The sequence below is a fragment of the Phallusia mammillata genome, chromosome 1, assembly GCF_965637545.1.
Source record: "Phallusia mammillata chromosome 1, kaPhaMamm4.hap1.1, whole genome shotgun sequence".
Taxonomy (NCBI): Eukaryota; Metazoa; Chordata; class Ascidiacea; order Phlebobranchia; family Ascidiidae; genus Phallusia; species Phallusia mammillata.
Genome location: NC_137252.1, coordinates 24,274,692 through 24,290,392, shown reverse-complemented (window position 1 = coordinate 24,290,392; position 15,701 = coordinate 24,274,692). Strand labels below are relative to the sequence as shown.

The 15,701-nt window shown below is 34.7% G+C and overlaps 2 protein-coding genes and 1 long non-coding RNA gene across 10 annotated transcripts; all 3 read right to left on the bottom strand.

Moving 5' to 3' along the window:
• Positions 1-334: 334 nt before the first annotated feature.
• LOC145209058 (zonadhesin-like) lies at positions 335-8,198 on the bottom strand. The gene is made up of 9 exons (XM_080079306.1): positions 8,113-8,198; positions 4,582-4,755; positions 3,859-4,089; positions 3,134-3,304; positions 2,542-2,736; positions 2,087-2,263; positions 1,248-1,424; positions 981-1,142; positions 335-435 (listed from the first exon to the last, which is right to left on the bottom strand). Exons 1-8 carry the CDS (start codon positions 8,168-8,170, stop codon positions 985-987), a joined length of 1,341 nt encoding a protein of 446 aa, XP_079935432.1. The 5' UTR covers positions 8,171-8,198; the 3' UTR covers positions 335-435; positions 981-984.
• LOC145209341 (uncharacterized) lies at positions 5,819-7,308 on the bottom strand. 8 transcript variants are annotated; one of them, XR_013855069.1, is made up of 3 exons: positions 6,872-7,308; positions 6,149-6,362; positions 5,819-5,940 (listed from the first exon to the last, which is right to left on the bottom strand). It is a non-coding gene; the product is annotated as an uncharacterized LOC145209341 (long non-coding RNA). The 8 variants fall into 8 exon arrangements; XR_013855073.1 differs by having other exon boundaries at positions 6,149-6,346; XR_013855067.1 differs by having other exon boundaries at positions 6,149-6,279.
• Positions 8,199-10,497: 2,299 nt separating the features above from the next.
• LOC145209399 (uncharacterized) lies at positions 10,498-14,602 on the bottom strand. Its single transcript, XM_080079682.1, has 4 exons — positions 14,299-14,602; positions 13,647-13,877; positions 11,155-11,313; positions 10,498-10,967 (listed from the first exon to the last, which is right to left on the bottom strand). The coding sequence occupies exons 1-3, from the start codon at positions 14,354-14,356 to the stop codon at positions 11,159-11,161; spliced, it is 444 nt and encodes a 147-aa protein (XP_079935808.1). The 5' UTR covers positions 14,357-14,602; the 3' UTR covers positions 10,498-10,967; positions 11,155-11,158.
• Positions 14,603-15,701: the final 1,099 nt, after the last annotated feature.

The window sequence follows — 15,701 nt, the reverse complement described above, 5'->3', positions numbered from 1 at the left end:
TATAATTTAACGGAGGCCACGATCTATGAAAGGTTGTAACCACTGACTTCGATTAACCTTTTAATCAGATTGTTGTTTTTCTGATATAGAAGAGTAGCTGCAGTGCTTTCTTTGCAAATTTAAGTTGTTTTTGCGAATAGCTACCAAATTTAGCCAGGATATTTGCTGGTTTGGGTTTTTACTCATTTGTCTTAAGCTTTTTTCTGAAATTTCGGGAACTGTAGTGTTTTACCTTTTCGTTTACCTTTACTTTGCACAACGAAATCTGACTTGGTGATTGTTGTTCTACAGTACACTCTGGTTTTATGACGCCGAGCAAAACAATGGACGTTCATGCAGTTGCTAGTTTATTCACATTAAGAATTAGTTATTTAGTTTATTCACGAAATGTTGAATAATCCTGGTGTTTTCTTTCTCAAGTGTTTTCATTGTGACCTAAAACAAAATACCATTTTGAAACATTGCTATTTATTTTAAAACTCAAATCGCGGTTTGGGCTCATGTGCTTTTTGGATCTAGTGATTTGATTACTTTAATCTTATCCTGACTACCGGTAAAACATAGTCACCATCAATGATGGAAAAGAACGATACTGATTGCAAACGCAACACATCAAGCGTTAGTTTAGCATCTCAAAAAAAGTCAACCACACAACTTCTTTGTTACTTTTTATGAGACCAGTAAACTACTTTTTTTCAAAACGTCTGTTGAAATTGTCAAAGCTGTTTTTTTAACTGTCGGTTTGCCGTTTCTGTGTCAGTAAGATAAAGAAACAACTTAGTTTAACTTTGTCTATGTCAGGATGTAGTGTTACCCATACAAGAACAAATATACTGGTTGTGTGTACTAGTTTCAATCAAATGCAAGATCACATTATGGTATTGAAACTATAACAAACTTCACCAGACTGTTGCAATTTAGCAGACATAATGTCTAGCCTATTCTATAGCGGTAGCAATTGAAGTATATTTTTCACTTACCACACTAATAGAAGTATCTTCTAATACAGCGTCCGTTTCTTCGACAGTAACCGATCTTACATTTGCACTTTTGACACGTAAGTCGAACACTACATGACCAAAAGGTTTTGCAGACACATTCAAAACTGCAATATGCCGAGTATTGCATGTTTGGACCACATTCTGCAAAAACATGCTGTGATAAATAGTAAGAAATACATTTCAACCAACATTTAGCGGTTTTTGTTTTTAAGGAAACTCCAACACGTATGTTTAGTTATGACTTACCCGGAACTGTTTGGACACAATTGTTGTTTGTATCTCTGCAATAACCAGGTTTACAAAGACATCCAGTTGAACAAACTGCAGGACAGATTCTTGGGGGAGGTTTTCTGAGTGATGCGCAACTTGTACAACCGCTATCACAACCGTCTGGCGGTACGTATACCTCGTTGATTCCACAACCTGTCGACGAAAAAATGTATTAAACTTCATTTAGCTTTTACAGACGTTCATGTAGATAATTTCCAGCAGGTTTAAACATCTGGACCCAGAATGTGTAGAACTCAAATTATTATATATTTTGCTACAAGATTTTCTTTGGTCCGAAACGTTTCAAATCTTTGAAACAGTAACAATATTCTGATAAAAATCCTTGTGTGATTTATATGTATGGTTTAAAACAGTATTCCAGTGAAAATAATTGAATCGTTGCCAAGTAGTTTTAAATTGAGCAATAAAGCAGCAATAAGCCTGACTTGATTTTATTCACCGGAAAATTGGCCAAACTTTTAAACTAGTTTGATTTATTACTTGTGAATGGAGAATACTGTCAAGATTTTGTTATAGTTCACTGGATTAAATTTGCACAAAAAAGTAAGATGATGTAGGAATTTAAATTTGGCTTCCTTGCTTAATATGCAAATATAAGATAAAAACAAAAAAATATTAAATAAATGATAAAAACACTTTGTTTAAGTGGAGTCGTTTGAAGAAAAAATACCAACAAAGTACTGTAGTACTTATTTCGTTAACGAAACATACTATTTGTTTTAAGTCAATGTAGCAAAAGAATCTGGTTAAGCATTCGCCGCTTTTGGTATAAGTGTACACAGTTTTGTATTTACCGGGCATTGTGGGAACACATGTGTTATTTTGGTCCCTGCAATATCCTTTTTTGCAAAGGCATCCAGTGGAACAAACTGCAGGGCAGATTATTGGTGGAGGTTGTCTAAGTGACTCACAACTTGTACAACCGCTTTCACAACCGTCCGGCGGGATGTATACCTCGTTACTTCCACAACCTGTGGACGAAAATATGCATTAAACTTCATTTCAGCTTTTACAGACGTTCCTGTAGATAATTTCCAGCAGGTTGAATCATCTGGACCCAGAATGTATAGAACTCAAATTTTATTATTTTTTCTTGCGTTAATATGAAGAAATTAAGTGTTAGTTTACTTTACACGAAGTAGGCAGCTTGTTGGTGCAGACATAGATCAAGTAATTTAGTAGCTGTTTCTCGATCTGAGAAACAAACATTTTCACCCTGTTGAAACAAACACTCGCATGTACTGCCTACTTGGTGGTGGTTCTTCAGAAGGTACAGGCGGGATAGGAACGCATTGTTTCAAGTCATTTCGGCAATGTTCTGGTTTGCAGCGACATCCAGGGGTACACACTAACGGGCAGAGAACGGCATTGCCTGATGCTATGTCACTACACGACGAATCACATGGAGCGCATGGAGATATGAAAATCTCGTTCTGAAGGCAAACTGAAAAACAGCATTGAACTAGGTTCAATGATACATGGCTATACATGACAATATATATTCAGATTTTTTAAGAACTGATTTACATTTTCATCTTGGCTATACATTACATGGCTAGACAAGACCGTTCTTGAAAAAGCTGAAGACATGAGCAAGCGAGCAACCAATACAAATAAAATTGACAGAAATGACTTTGAAGACACAAATTATGCTTTAATAAATTTTACGGGCATCAAAACAATGTTAATGTGGGTAAAATGTTGATAAAAAATAAGTTCTTCAGTTTTATTACACGAAGCCAAACTTGAATAAAGAACAGCATTTAATTGCTAAAATGTACATCAAATAGATTTTTGTGCCTGCCACAATACATATTTGGGGTTGTTCAAATTGTTTCTACCTGGGTTTATTGAAACACATGTGTTATTTTCGTCCCTGCAATATCCTTCTTTACAAACACATCCAGTTGAACAAACTGCAGGACAGATTCTTGGTGATGGTTGTCTGAGTGATGCGCAACTTGTACAACCGCTTCCACATTTTGAAGAATATACTTCGTTACTTCCACAAACTGCGAACAAAAGCGGTGTTTCGCTTTTATAACCAGATGCGGAACTACCCGTTGTTGGAATTGTTATTTTGTTGCGATATTAAACAGACATATGGTCGAATACATGCCGTCTGCAATTCGAATAGTATTCGATTAAAATTTATAATGTATTTGTATTGGTCAAAAATTTACCTAATGTCAATTGTCATTTTTATTTACGAATTTTGTACAATATAAAAAGTCTGAAATATCAACCGAATGTACCCAATTGTGCATTTTAATCATTAACACGTAGAGAATAAATGCGCCCAAAACCTGTGTCGTTTTCGAACATTAGTGTTTAGACGTTGCTAATGTATTGGCAAAAACACAAACCAACTAGCAGTTAACGCATTAGGTTGACTTTTAAAATCTGTTTAAACTTCACCACCAACCAATTTGTACGAGATGTTTACTTTTTAAACTTAATTGAAACGCTTGCGCTATTATGGTGCTGAGAACATCGTGTCAGTGTTTCAATGCAGAAAAATAAAACCATGTATTCTCAAAAATCTCGAATCAAGTTGAACTTGTACCTGGTGGTGGCTCAGGAGGAGGCGTGAAAACGATTGTGGTTGTAATGGGTGCGATAGGCACACATCGATTCAGACTATTCCGACAGTATCCCTTATTGCAGCGACACCCTGGCGCGCATATCAATTGACACAAACGCGTGGTGCCAGAGGCAATGGCACTACATGATTGGTCGCATTGAGCGCAGGAAAAGGAGAAAAACTCGTTCGGTGGACAAAATCGTAAAGAAATGGCTAAAAATAGAAACATAATAATCGTTATAGGAATATAGTATAAAATAGGATGCCACCGACATGAACAGATTTGCTATTACCATTCTCACATACGCTTGAATTGAACACTCTATGACGTGCACCTCCCTGACCTTTCTTTTGTGTTGTCACAAAAATCTCGGCGCAAAAACATGTTTTGGTATGTCATTTAAGTTTTGTAATTGTTAAACATAAGACAAAATAAGGACTCAAGTCAAAAACAGGGACATTTCTCAGAAATAAGGATAATATTTTTAAGACACTGCATTTTAAAATAAGAACTAATCGTAGAAATAAGGACGGTATGGCAACACTGAGTATAAACTTGGCGGTAAACCCCAGAAAAAAACATTCTCGTGTTGAAACGAGAATAAACATTGAAAGAGATAACATTTAAAAATCAAAATTTGTTAAAAACGTTTAGAATAAAAAAAAAAACAAGTATTAAACAAGGCTTTCTTAAACTACTCTTACTTGGAATCAATGACACACATCTGTTGTTGTCATCTCTACAAAATCCAGGTTTACAAAGACACCCGTCCAGACAAACTGCAAGGCACGCAGCAGATGGTTGTCTCGCTGATGCGCAGTCCGTACAACCGCTTTGACAACTTCCAGGCGGATGAAACACTTCGTTAGTTCCACACCCTAAAACAAATCTGCCGTCGTTTGGTAAAACCTAGTAACTGCAATTTTCAAGTTTTCGAGAAAAAGCACAAAACGCGTTTGATGTTGGTTAGCATCCAAAAATACTTTTTTTGTCTACCTGTTTGGTGTTTTTCACAAACATGTTACAGTAAAAAATTTTTGGCATATCTACGGTTCACGACATATTGTTAGTTTGTTTATTATCCATGAAAAAACGATATACTAGGTTTTACCGGATAAGAAAAGCAAAACTAACTAAAATAAAATTTGGAAAAGTCTTTTTTTGCTTTATCGCCCTCACAAATCAAACAGAAGCTTTTTATTTTTTTCATAAACTTTGTTATTACATTTAAGTCACCATTTTTCAAGCTGTTTGAAGAATACTGGAGTACAAATGTTCAGTCAAAAACCTTTTATTAGCAATAGCAACATGCTAGTGCTGAAGACCAATACAAAGTATATTTGTTCAACACAAGCACATGGCAAAGATACTTTTACAAAACATGTCATAAACTTTTGTGAGTTCTTGATGTGGTTAACTTACCATGCTACAAAAGTCTAACATGAAAACATCAAGCAGTTTAACCATCAATTGAATGACACCCAAAAAAATGTTTTTACATGACAAATAAAAACATATAACATCTACAAAGGTAGCTTTTTTATGTATATTTTATTTACAGATTTACTATATACTTGTCATTTTTTCTTATAACAGCATGTTGTCACAAAACTGGTAAATATAGTTTGTTAAACTACAAAATCTAGTTTCATTGTTTGTTTAGTATGGCTACCACACAAGGAAAGCTAATCTTGGACCTTTTAAAGAAAGAAAAAAAGAATAAAGCTCCATGCAGCTTTCAGTAATTTTGGAAAAAAGGCTTTTTTGCCTCAAAAAAGTTTTATCAATATTCTTTTTTTATTATTAAATTGTCATATATTTACAAAACTAGTCAAAAAGAAAGGAAAAAGACACTATCAATCCATATTTGCACCATTTCGAATATTCAGTAATAAACAATCAGTTTTTATTCCCAAATTTCTTCATATAAAACACTTTGCAAACTGTGAGCTTCGTACCACAGCAGCCAGGCAGTTCATGCAGCAAATGGCATGATATCTTTGCTCCAACATTGCAGTTTTATGAATAGTGCCCTTCATGAATTTCCTTCTTCCAGCGAAGTCCTGCGACCAGCAGTTTTTATAATATTTTTAGACATGAAAACTTATCAATATTAATAAAACATTGGAATGGTTAACTTTGAGATGAGCAAACCTAAATGATTATGTTTATCTGTTTGTGAACATTTATATTTTATCAGCTAAAAATCATCATTAACTTTTAACAACATAAATTAACATCATGCAAGGTTCAAGCGTGAAAGAAAAATACCTGTAATAAGGTTCAGCATGTAAACTTTCAAGCTTAGATGAAATTGTAACATATGGATTTTCTTTGGTTAAACTATCTGAATCTTGGTCCAGTGGCACAATTCTTCCTAACCAAAAACTGTCATTTTGGAGCTGAAATAGTTTTGAATCCTGATCATTTGATGAGTTGAATGATGCTCAGTTGTCATGTCAGATAAGACTACAAATGACAACAACTACTCACGTTATGATTAATATCATCCACACTTGCGGTTTTAATTTCAGCACAATAACCTGTTTCTGAGCCAAATCTATGTGTTATTTTTTGCTTATGGTTATAGTCAGGGTTGCCATCGACTTGAAAACAAAAAAAAAGGACAACCGAAAAATTTAATTGTCATACGAAACGAAACCAACGTTTTTGAACAAATCTTTGCATTTTTATGGGCCATGACACATCATGTGCAATGTAGGACATTTCTTAAAAATAGGACATTTCTTAGAAATAAGGACAATGAACTTTTCTAAGACACAGACCTTCAAAATAAGGACAAATCTTATAAATAAAGACGGTATGGCAACCCTGGTTATAGTGCTGAAATCAAAGTGTACTTACATGAACTATAATATTTCAAACTTTTATTCTCTTGGTCATTAACAATGTGTTTCTAATCTCAACTTAAATTTCTACCTTAATGCCTTCAGAAGTGTAACCTGGCAAGCAAGTTTATTAATCCAAACTTACTGGAAACTGGAGCTTCATTCTTTTTTTTTTTAAGGGCCAAGATTAGTTTTCCTCTTGTGGTAGCCATATTAAACAAACACTGAAACTGGACAGCTAAACAAACTTAAAATACCGGTATTTACTTAATGGCAAACAAAACTGAATCACAATGCCAATAGATAAGTAAACAAGGCGACAACAAGCAGCTGTCAGAAAAAAGTTGTCACGTGACGAACTCGACCGTCATGATTGGTCAAACAGCAATACTAGGTTTTGCCAAATACTTTTAGCGTTGTGTTTCACTTGCTAGGTTTTTTTAACCGTAAATATATCGACAACTAGATATCTTTCAAATTCCAAATTTTAACACAGAAAACTAGCCAACATTAAGTAACCATTCCACTAAAAAAACGCATTTTGAAAAATATGTCGGTTACTAGGTTTTTCCAAAAGACGGCAGAAATCAACAGGCCGTTATTTGGTCTGGTATACCATATTCATTAAATGAGATTATGACCAGAAATCTCGGTTTGAGTTATATGCAAAACAAAGGCAAAGTGTCTGGACAAAAAATTCTAAAAAAAAAAAAAATATTTTCCTTTTTAAGTTGTTAAAATTTCTCCTCCACTTTTCTACACCCAAGGCGCGTGTTTCTCTCTGGAAGCCCACAAAATGTCATGAGTACATTTCGAGGAACGCTACGGCGCAAACAGCCGTCGGCAATTGGTGTCAATTTTGGGAAATTTTCTGTTTTCAGGATAAGGCTCTTTAAAAAAATGACGGTTAAATAACACAACAGTAGTTGCTAAATAGTTTTAGGTGCCAAAATTAATCTAAAGACCAAGAATATGTAAAAATGAGAAAATATTGTGCATTTTTGGAAGGTTATATAGTGACACAATTTAATAACATTCCTGAGTTAATACTTTACAGTTCATAAAAAACTTTTGACAACAATCGTTCAAAACAACTTTTTTATGTTCATTAAATGTTTTTCCAATAATAATTTTCAACAAATTAAATGAAGATTAGATTTACTTGATTCCTACAACTAAGTTAGTTACATAGCCTACAAGTGAATTGTTCCAAGCAACTTGATTCAAAAACGCGCCGCACCCATAAAAAAACAATAAAAAAACGGTTTTTACCATACATGCAAAGTAAGTTACATATTTTTTTAATTACAACTTGAAGTTACATCAATTCTACATTTATTTTATCTGTTTATATATTATTTAATATTTATTTTCCTTTCTCCTTACCTGCGTTCACGCACAACAGCACTGAAGCCAATGTAGCCACAAAGCATACGACCTTCATATCGAGGCCGATTTTTAGTTGATAAATGATCGTTAATGAGACGTTTCGACGACATAAATACACTAGCTTACATAGCCCCAGGCTAATGACTTCAGGTTGAAAAAAATATGAAACAACTGTAAACTTCATAGTGGTTTGAGGCAAAGTTTAACCTTTTCCATTGCTATTATTATTATGATGATATATATACCTTACCTTCAGAAGGAGTAGTTCTCAAACTGTGCGTCGCGACGAACTGGTGCGTCGTTTCAATTTTCCAAGGGCGTCGCAGAATAGTTCCGTTTTGTGAGTTTTTGTTGTTGTATCAATAAAACTAACTTTAATAATAATTTTCCCCATTAACTATTTTTTGCTGGTGCGTTCGCAAGTCCAGAAAACTTTTCCAGGGGCGTCGCAACAAAAAAAAGTTTGAGAACCACTGCTTTAGGGAATGGAAAACTTTATCATTACTGTAAACGGGAATTTTTACATGGAATAACTCTCGCAACCCTCGTGATTAGCAACACGTCTTTTATTTTATTTGCATTTTTTATTATGTTTGTGTGATTTCTGATCTACGCTATTGGGCACTTCCCAAAACACAAAAATAGCAATGAGCATACATAAGTTTAAAGAACTTATACGTTTAATAGAATATACGCAAAAATGACGTAAGTCGATGGAAAATGACATAAGAGGGTAACTGTAGTAGGTTTTTCGAATGTGTTAAGTTCAATCAATCAACCAGGATGCCGTGCTGAAATTTTAGCGTTGGTCAGTTCTTCTTTTTCACGCACCCTTTTTGCTGTCGAAGAGATTTTAAACATACGCTTCAGGAACCACTTCCTTTAGGTTTTGTACTTCATGGCTGATTACTAAGGGTAGTGGTTCTCAAACTTTTTTTTTATTGAGACGCCTCTGGAAAAGTTTTCTGGATTTGCGACGCATCAGCAAATAAAAGTTAATGAGGAAACTTATTATTAAAGTTGTGTTTATTGATACAACAACAAAAAGCCACGAAACGGAACTATTCTGCGACACCCTTGGAAAATTGAAACGACCCAGGGCGTCAGGACGCACAGATTGAGAACTACTGACTAAGGGTATATATATCTGCAGTGTATAGGTCACACGTTCCTTCTGCGGGTGTTTTTTTTCGAGACAAGGTATTAGCATCCAAAATTTAATAAAACTAGCTATCGAACTTAGTTTCTAATGCAAAATTTTCAAAAACCTACATCCTAACCCTACCCCCTTTTCAGCTGCTAAACAAATAATTCAGCTCCACTGTCGGAAAAGAGCTAAATGTGGGTCTGTCGTGAGGTATGGTGTTAGTAGCTCTACCTTGAGTAGCAAATCTGTATTAAACCACCATAACGGACGTTTTTTGTTGATAAAAAAATGATCCTGTCTTAACTAGTTTCTTTCCTAAAATACATTTGCCAGAAGAGCTCTATACACTTGATACTATGCCTGGCAGCAATAGCTCATTTAGTTTCTTCCTAGTTTCTAAATTGATTTTACAATACCCTGAAGACTGTTTTTGTCTGGAAAATGCTGTCAATCAACATCCACTTATTACTAGTACAAAAATGAACTTCAGCCTTGAAAACTAAAACATCTGATCCGAACAAGGCACTGTCAATACAAGATTGAAACTAAACTGGTAACTTTAATCAAGAAATGTGGCACAGAATACTGATAATTCTTGTATACCCAGCGATTTTTATATTTAATCAACTTGAAGAACGCAATTTGAGTGGATTGACTCGCTCAAAAAGACTCGATTTGTCATGCACAGAATTGTGTTGCAAATTTGTTTTCAGATTTTGACTTCACGAATGCATGTACACGTGATCTTTGTGTCCACATTGAAGCAACCAGGAGTACCAATACTTATATACTCTATTTTCTATTTGACTTGCTTGAATCTAAATTATTACCAAACTCTAATCTTTAACGATTTTGAAACTGAAGCTGGTTTTTTGTTACTCATTGTTGTGTTTGAGCAGTCGACATAACTTCCAGGTCATGACGTATCGTTTGAAGTTGGTGGTGTACATGTTAAGGCACGCATGGCCCATTTATCGCCTTAAGATATATCTGACTTGTTATTTCAGAATAAACAACTGACTTAAATTAACCTTTAAATCAGATTGTTATTTCCACTGCAAGAGTGTAACTGTAGTGCATTCAATGCACATTTAAAGTTTTGTAAAAAAACATTAACAAATTTATCCAGGATACATGCTGCTTGGGATTTACTTTTCCCTTTCGGTTCACATTTACTTTGCACCACAAAATCTGACTTGTTGATTGTTGCTTTACATTCAGTTCAATTTATGGTATCAAACCACGAAAGTTGCTAGTTTATTCACATTAGAATTCAAAACAGCGGAATAATAAACAATATCCTTCATCCTTACCAAATGTTTGCATTGCGACCTAAAACAAAATACCATTTTAAAACAAGTATTTAAAATCTAACTTGCGGTCAGTCTAGCGACTTGATCACTTCAATGTAAGTCTGCTACGGCAAAACATACACCAGTCAATGATGGAAAAACAAGAATACTGATTACAAACGTAACACATCAAGTGTTCGTTTACCATCCGAAAGAACCCCATACCAAACATAGTCAAATACTATAGTTTTTATAACTTTTATGGGATCAGTAAACTTTTATCAGTTAAAATTGTCAAAGCTGTTTGTTTTTTAACTGTCGGTTTGCCGATTCTGGGTCAGTAAGATAAGGAAGCAACTTGATTCAACTTTTCCATGTCAGGATGTAGTGTTCCCCATGGAAGAAGAAATATACTGGTGGTAAAAAATATTTTCAATTAAATGCAAGAAATCTAGATGGTATTGAAACTGCAATCAGACTAGTATTGAAACTGCAAACAGAAATAATGTCTAGCTTTTTCCATAGCGTTGACTTGTAGGTAGCAATTAGCGCTATGTAAAGCGTGAAAACAATTAGGTGAAGTATACGTATTATACTTACCACACTAAAAGTATCTTCTAACACAGTGTCCGTTTCTTCGACAGTAACCAATCTTACATTTGCACTTTTCACATGTAAATCGAACACTACATGAGTAGAGTGTGTTACAGACACACTCCAAACGGCATTGTGCGGAATGTTGCATGTTTGGACCACATTCTGCAAAAACATGCTGTGATAAATAGTAAGAAATACATTTCAACCAACATTTAACGGTTTGCATTTGACTTTTACAGACAGTCTAGTTCTTATGGATAATTTTAAAGATGTTTAATCATCTTGACCCAGAATATATATAAATAAAATTAGTTTTTTTGCTTGTGTTACTATAAAGAAATCCTGATTTTATTTTAATTTAGACAAAGCTTTCGACTAGTAGCTGATGTAGACATATTTTAACCAATTCAGCTGTTGTTTGTCGACTGAGAAATCCTCTGTGAATCATAATTTTTCTTGAACCAAATGCTTGCAGGCACTAAGCCAGTTAAGCCTCTTTACATGGAGCGTTTAAGCGTATTCGATACGCTTATTCGATACGCATTTCTCTCGTTTTCGAAAAAGAAAAAAGGCAAAGCGTATTAGACTTCTCCGATTCTCGATGCGCTCGGCACAGGTGGTTTGAATACGCTTAGGCGCCAATACGCGTAAGAGAACTCTTTTGTGAACAATTACGTCAACTTGAAACCATATGTTGTTTGTTTAATTTGGTGCCGAAAATAACGGGGAAGTTTGTAGCTAATACTGAACGAACGTTTCATACACCAAGTTGCATATTTAATCGAGTTTTTCGTCCAACTGGTGCAAATTTATACAAATTAGTCGTTTTTTATACATATAACCCACAAGAGACTCTAATGAAACAAATTTAATAAATTTGTTCAGTCATATAAAGAATTTTTTTAATGTGCTACATGGCCTGGAAATGTAATACAGTTTTAGTACGTACAACTTAGAAATCAGCACTTATTACTATTGGAAAATGAAGTCAGAGTGATCTCTACACTTTGAATATTTCTTCCAACTATTCCTGAGGGTTTAACTGTTCACAATAAACAAATTCATACATTTGGTATGTCTAAACTCGACGCAAACAACTGCTGCACACAAATTAATTCAGATTTTTTCGGAAGAATAGACCAAAAGTCTAAAAAAACTTTAAAATTACAATTATCCGGCCTTATGTTTGTATATCACTTTACAATGACCACCATATCGTTTTTGCGCAAAGTTAAAAACCTTGAATGCGATTCGGTTCGGCAACCATGTAATTTTACGCTTTAGCGAATCGAAATCGTGACGTCACACAATGCGCATCAACGATACGATTCGATTCGCTGAACCCAGGACACTCCAGTCCCGAAAACGAATCCCGATCAAGGTATTTTCTAAAGTTTGTATATGAGTCAAGCGCGCCGGACATTTCGGGTAACGCACTGTTTCAAGTTATGTTGGTAATGGTTTTTCATTTTCGGTAACGACGAATTACATTGAGCGTAGGTAGATACAAAGATCTCGTTTTAGGGTCAAACTGTAAACAGCGTTGCTTTGTTTAAGAATATAAGACGAGCTTCTCCAAAATACGCTATCTACTAATTAAACTTTTAAAAATGCTTACGGTTAGGGCTTTAATGGGGTCTAGATGGGGGTTTGTAAAAAAAAACTATGATTATATCTCAGATACTTCTTTGGGCCCTAATATTGTCATGTGTGCTGAGGGTGGTACTAAATACCCTATGGTACTGCATGCTAACGCTTTACTAAATATTAGTGTTACGATATTTTATCTATCGCAAAATACCAAAATGACAATGGATTTGCGTTGTAAGACTTTGGTTAATAGGCAGTGACTTAAGTCACAAAGTTCAGAATGTCTTAAGTCATGGAAGAGGTTTTAAATGGCCTTACAGCGCTTTATTCAAAATTTCATTTTGAAGGTAAACTGAAAAATGTATGCGGTAATGGAAAATTTTACGTATCGTGCCAGCGGTCGATACAACCATCAGGTTAACACGCAACGTTTTAATGCAGATAATCTGGGCGGTGGCTCGTTGTGTTTTTGCTGACCAATCAAGTTTCTTTAAGTCACTCCTATTTTCTTAAATTGAGTGAATTGTCATTTCTTTAAGATATTTCTTTAACAGGGTTGCAGATGAGGAGCGTATACAGGTTAACAATATATATTTGCATATTTTTGAGAACTAATGTACAATTTTATCATGGGTATACATTATATGACTAGACAAAACCGTCATTGAAAAAGCATAAGACATGGGCAAGCAAACAATTTAAATCAACTTAACAGAAATGACCTCGCATAGACACAAATAATGCATTGTTAAGAATTAAAGGCATCGAAACCGTGGTAATGTCGGGTTTGACACTTTTCAATGGTTGAACTTAAATAACTGCTATAAAATGCCCGCTTTAGTAGTGGATAATCTGGCCTAATTGCTATAGGGACTTAACCGAATCAAATCATGCTGAACTTGTACCTGGTGGTGGCCCAGGAGGAGGCGTGAATACGATTGGGGTTGGAATTGGTGCGATAGGCACACATTGATTCACACTATTTCGACAGTATCCTTTATTGCAGCGACACCCTGGCGCACATATCGATGGACACAAACTCGTGGTGCCAGGTGCAATGTCACTACATGGTTCGTCGCATTGAGCGCAGGAAAAGGAGAGAAACTCGTTTGGTCGACAAAATTGTGTGGAAATGTCTAAAAATAGAAACATAACAATTGTAATAGGAATTAAGTATAGACTGGAATGCAATTGACTCATTGACTCCAAAAGTAGAAAAAACGAAAAAAATAAAATTGACAGTTTAAAATTAACCGGGCACAAAAACCAATTTCATATGCGGGTTATATATTTATACAATTTAATCAATCCACTCAGGAGTTAATACCATTTAAAAAGTACTTTTATAAAGGTAAAAAGCTTCCAAAAATAGTTTTTATTTTTACTGAAAGTTTTATAAATTATTGAGTGGAAATTTACAAATAAAACGCATATTAGACTTAGTTGATTACTGTAACTAGTTACATACAAGGTTAATTGTTTCAGGCAGCCCAAACCTCCTACAGCAAATAATTTGTTTCAAAAGTTGACATTATTTAATATTTTTTATCCCCTTACCTGCGTTCACACATAACAGCACTGAAGCCAATGCAACCACAAAGCATATGACCTTCATATCGAAGCCGATTTTTAGTACCTAAATGATCGTTAATGAGTCATTTCGACGATATAAATTCACTGGTGTACTTAGCCGCAGGCAAATCACTTTAGGTTGAAAAAATATGAAACGACTGTAAACTTAACATGGGTTATGAGGCAAAGTTTCCCACTGCTATCTTTATGATGATCGTGTCCATACCGTACCTCGGGGAATGGAAAATTACATCATTTCACCTTAAAATGAAACTTTTACACTAAATAACTCTCGCAATCCTCGTGATTGGCATCACGTCATACGCCAAAAAAAAAATAGTTTTTTAGTTATTTTTTTGTTATGTTTGGCGTTTTTTTTATCTGCGTTATCAGACACTTCCTAAAACACCGAAATAATAAATGAACATTCATAACCGAAAAATGAACATACATAAGTTTAAAAACCCATACGTTCGATAGAGTATGCTTTCGGAAAAGTGACAAAGGCATAAGAGTGTAACTGTTTTTTGTATTTTTTGCGAATGTGTTAGGTTCAAAGAGGGAGACGAGTTGAGTTTTTTTTTTGGTAAAAGAACACATAGCGACACAATTGCACTGAACAATCACCAAGCCGAAAATAGCTGCACAACGTTAAGGCGTTATGGGGCGCACGAAAGTAAATGACACATTTGGTGGATCATGATTAAACGCGCTGCAGCTACTTCTTGAGTGGTCGCATTGAGCGCAGGAAATGGAGAAAAACTTGTTCGGTGGAAAAATCCATGCGTTCATTAGCAAAGTGGAAAAAAAAGTTTTGAAAAAGCAAATTTGGACGATCCTATACCATTCTTATTTGGAATTAATGGGACACTTCTGCTATTGTTATTTCTACATTATCCAGGTTTACAAAGACACCCATCCAGACAAACCGCTAAGTCAAGCTACATATAATATTCATTAAATAACATTAGGTCCAGACATCTTGGTTTAAGTTATATTTGAACCCTTATATTAGTTGTACATGTTAAAGTTTTTTTTTTTTCAATATCAAAAAAATTGTTTTCCTGCTTAAAAAGTTAAATTTCTCCTAACTTTTTTACACCCAAGACGCGTGTTTCTCTCTCGAAACCAACAGAGAAGTCATAAATATTTCGAGGAACGCTACGTCACAAACAGCTGCCGGCAATATGCGTCAGAGAAAAAAACAAGTCATAATTTTTGGTTCTTAATTTGTGTTTAAACCACGGTTCAAGGCTTTCAAAATTTGGGAAATTTTCTGTTTCTGCTTCAGGCTATTGTTTTTGTTCGATGTGCTCTTTTACGCGTAAATGATAAAAAAATAATAATACGGTATTTGCTAACTAGTTTTAAGTGCAAAAAATGATCGA

What these genes read in the sequence shown, in the direction of transcription:
- LOC145209058 (XM_080079306.1), bottom strand. Translation starts at nt 8,170, where the DNA reads ATGAAGGTCGTATGCTTTGTGGCTACATTGGCTTCAGTGCTGTTGTGC. An exon ending in ATGTGTTTCAATAAACCCAG is followed by an intron (nt 2,737 to 3,133) that starts GTAGAAACAATT and finishes GCTGTTTTTCAG; the next exon opens with TTTGCCTTCAGAACGAGATT. An exon ending in ATGTGTTCCCACAATGCCCG is followed by an intron (nt 1,425 to 2,086) that starts GTAAATACAAAA and finishes TTTCGTCGACAG; the next exon opens with GTTGTGGAATCAACGAGGTA.
- LOC145209399 (XM_080079682.1), bottom strand. Translation starts at nt 14,356, where the DNA reads ATGAAGGTCATATGCTTTGTGGTTGCATTGGCTTCAGTGCTGTTATGT. An exon ending in GCTGTTATGTGTGAACGCAG is followed by an intron (nt 13,878 to 14,298) that starts GTAAGGGGATAA and finishes TTCTATTTTTAG; the next exon opens with ACATTTCCACACAATTTTGT. An exon ending in TCCTCCTGGGCCACCACCAG is followed by an intron (nt 11,314 to 13,646) that starts GTACAAGTTCAG and finishes ATGTTTTTGCAG; the next exon opens with AATGTGGTCCAAACATGCAA.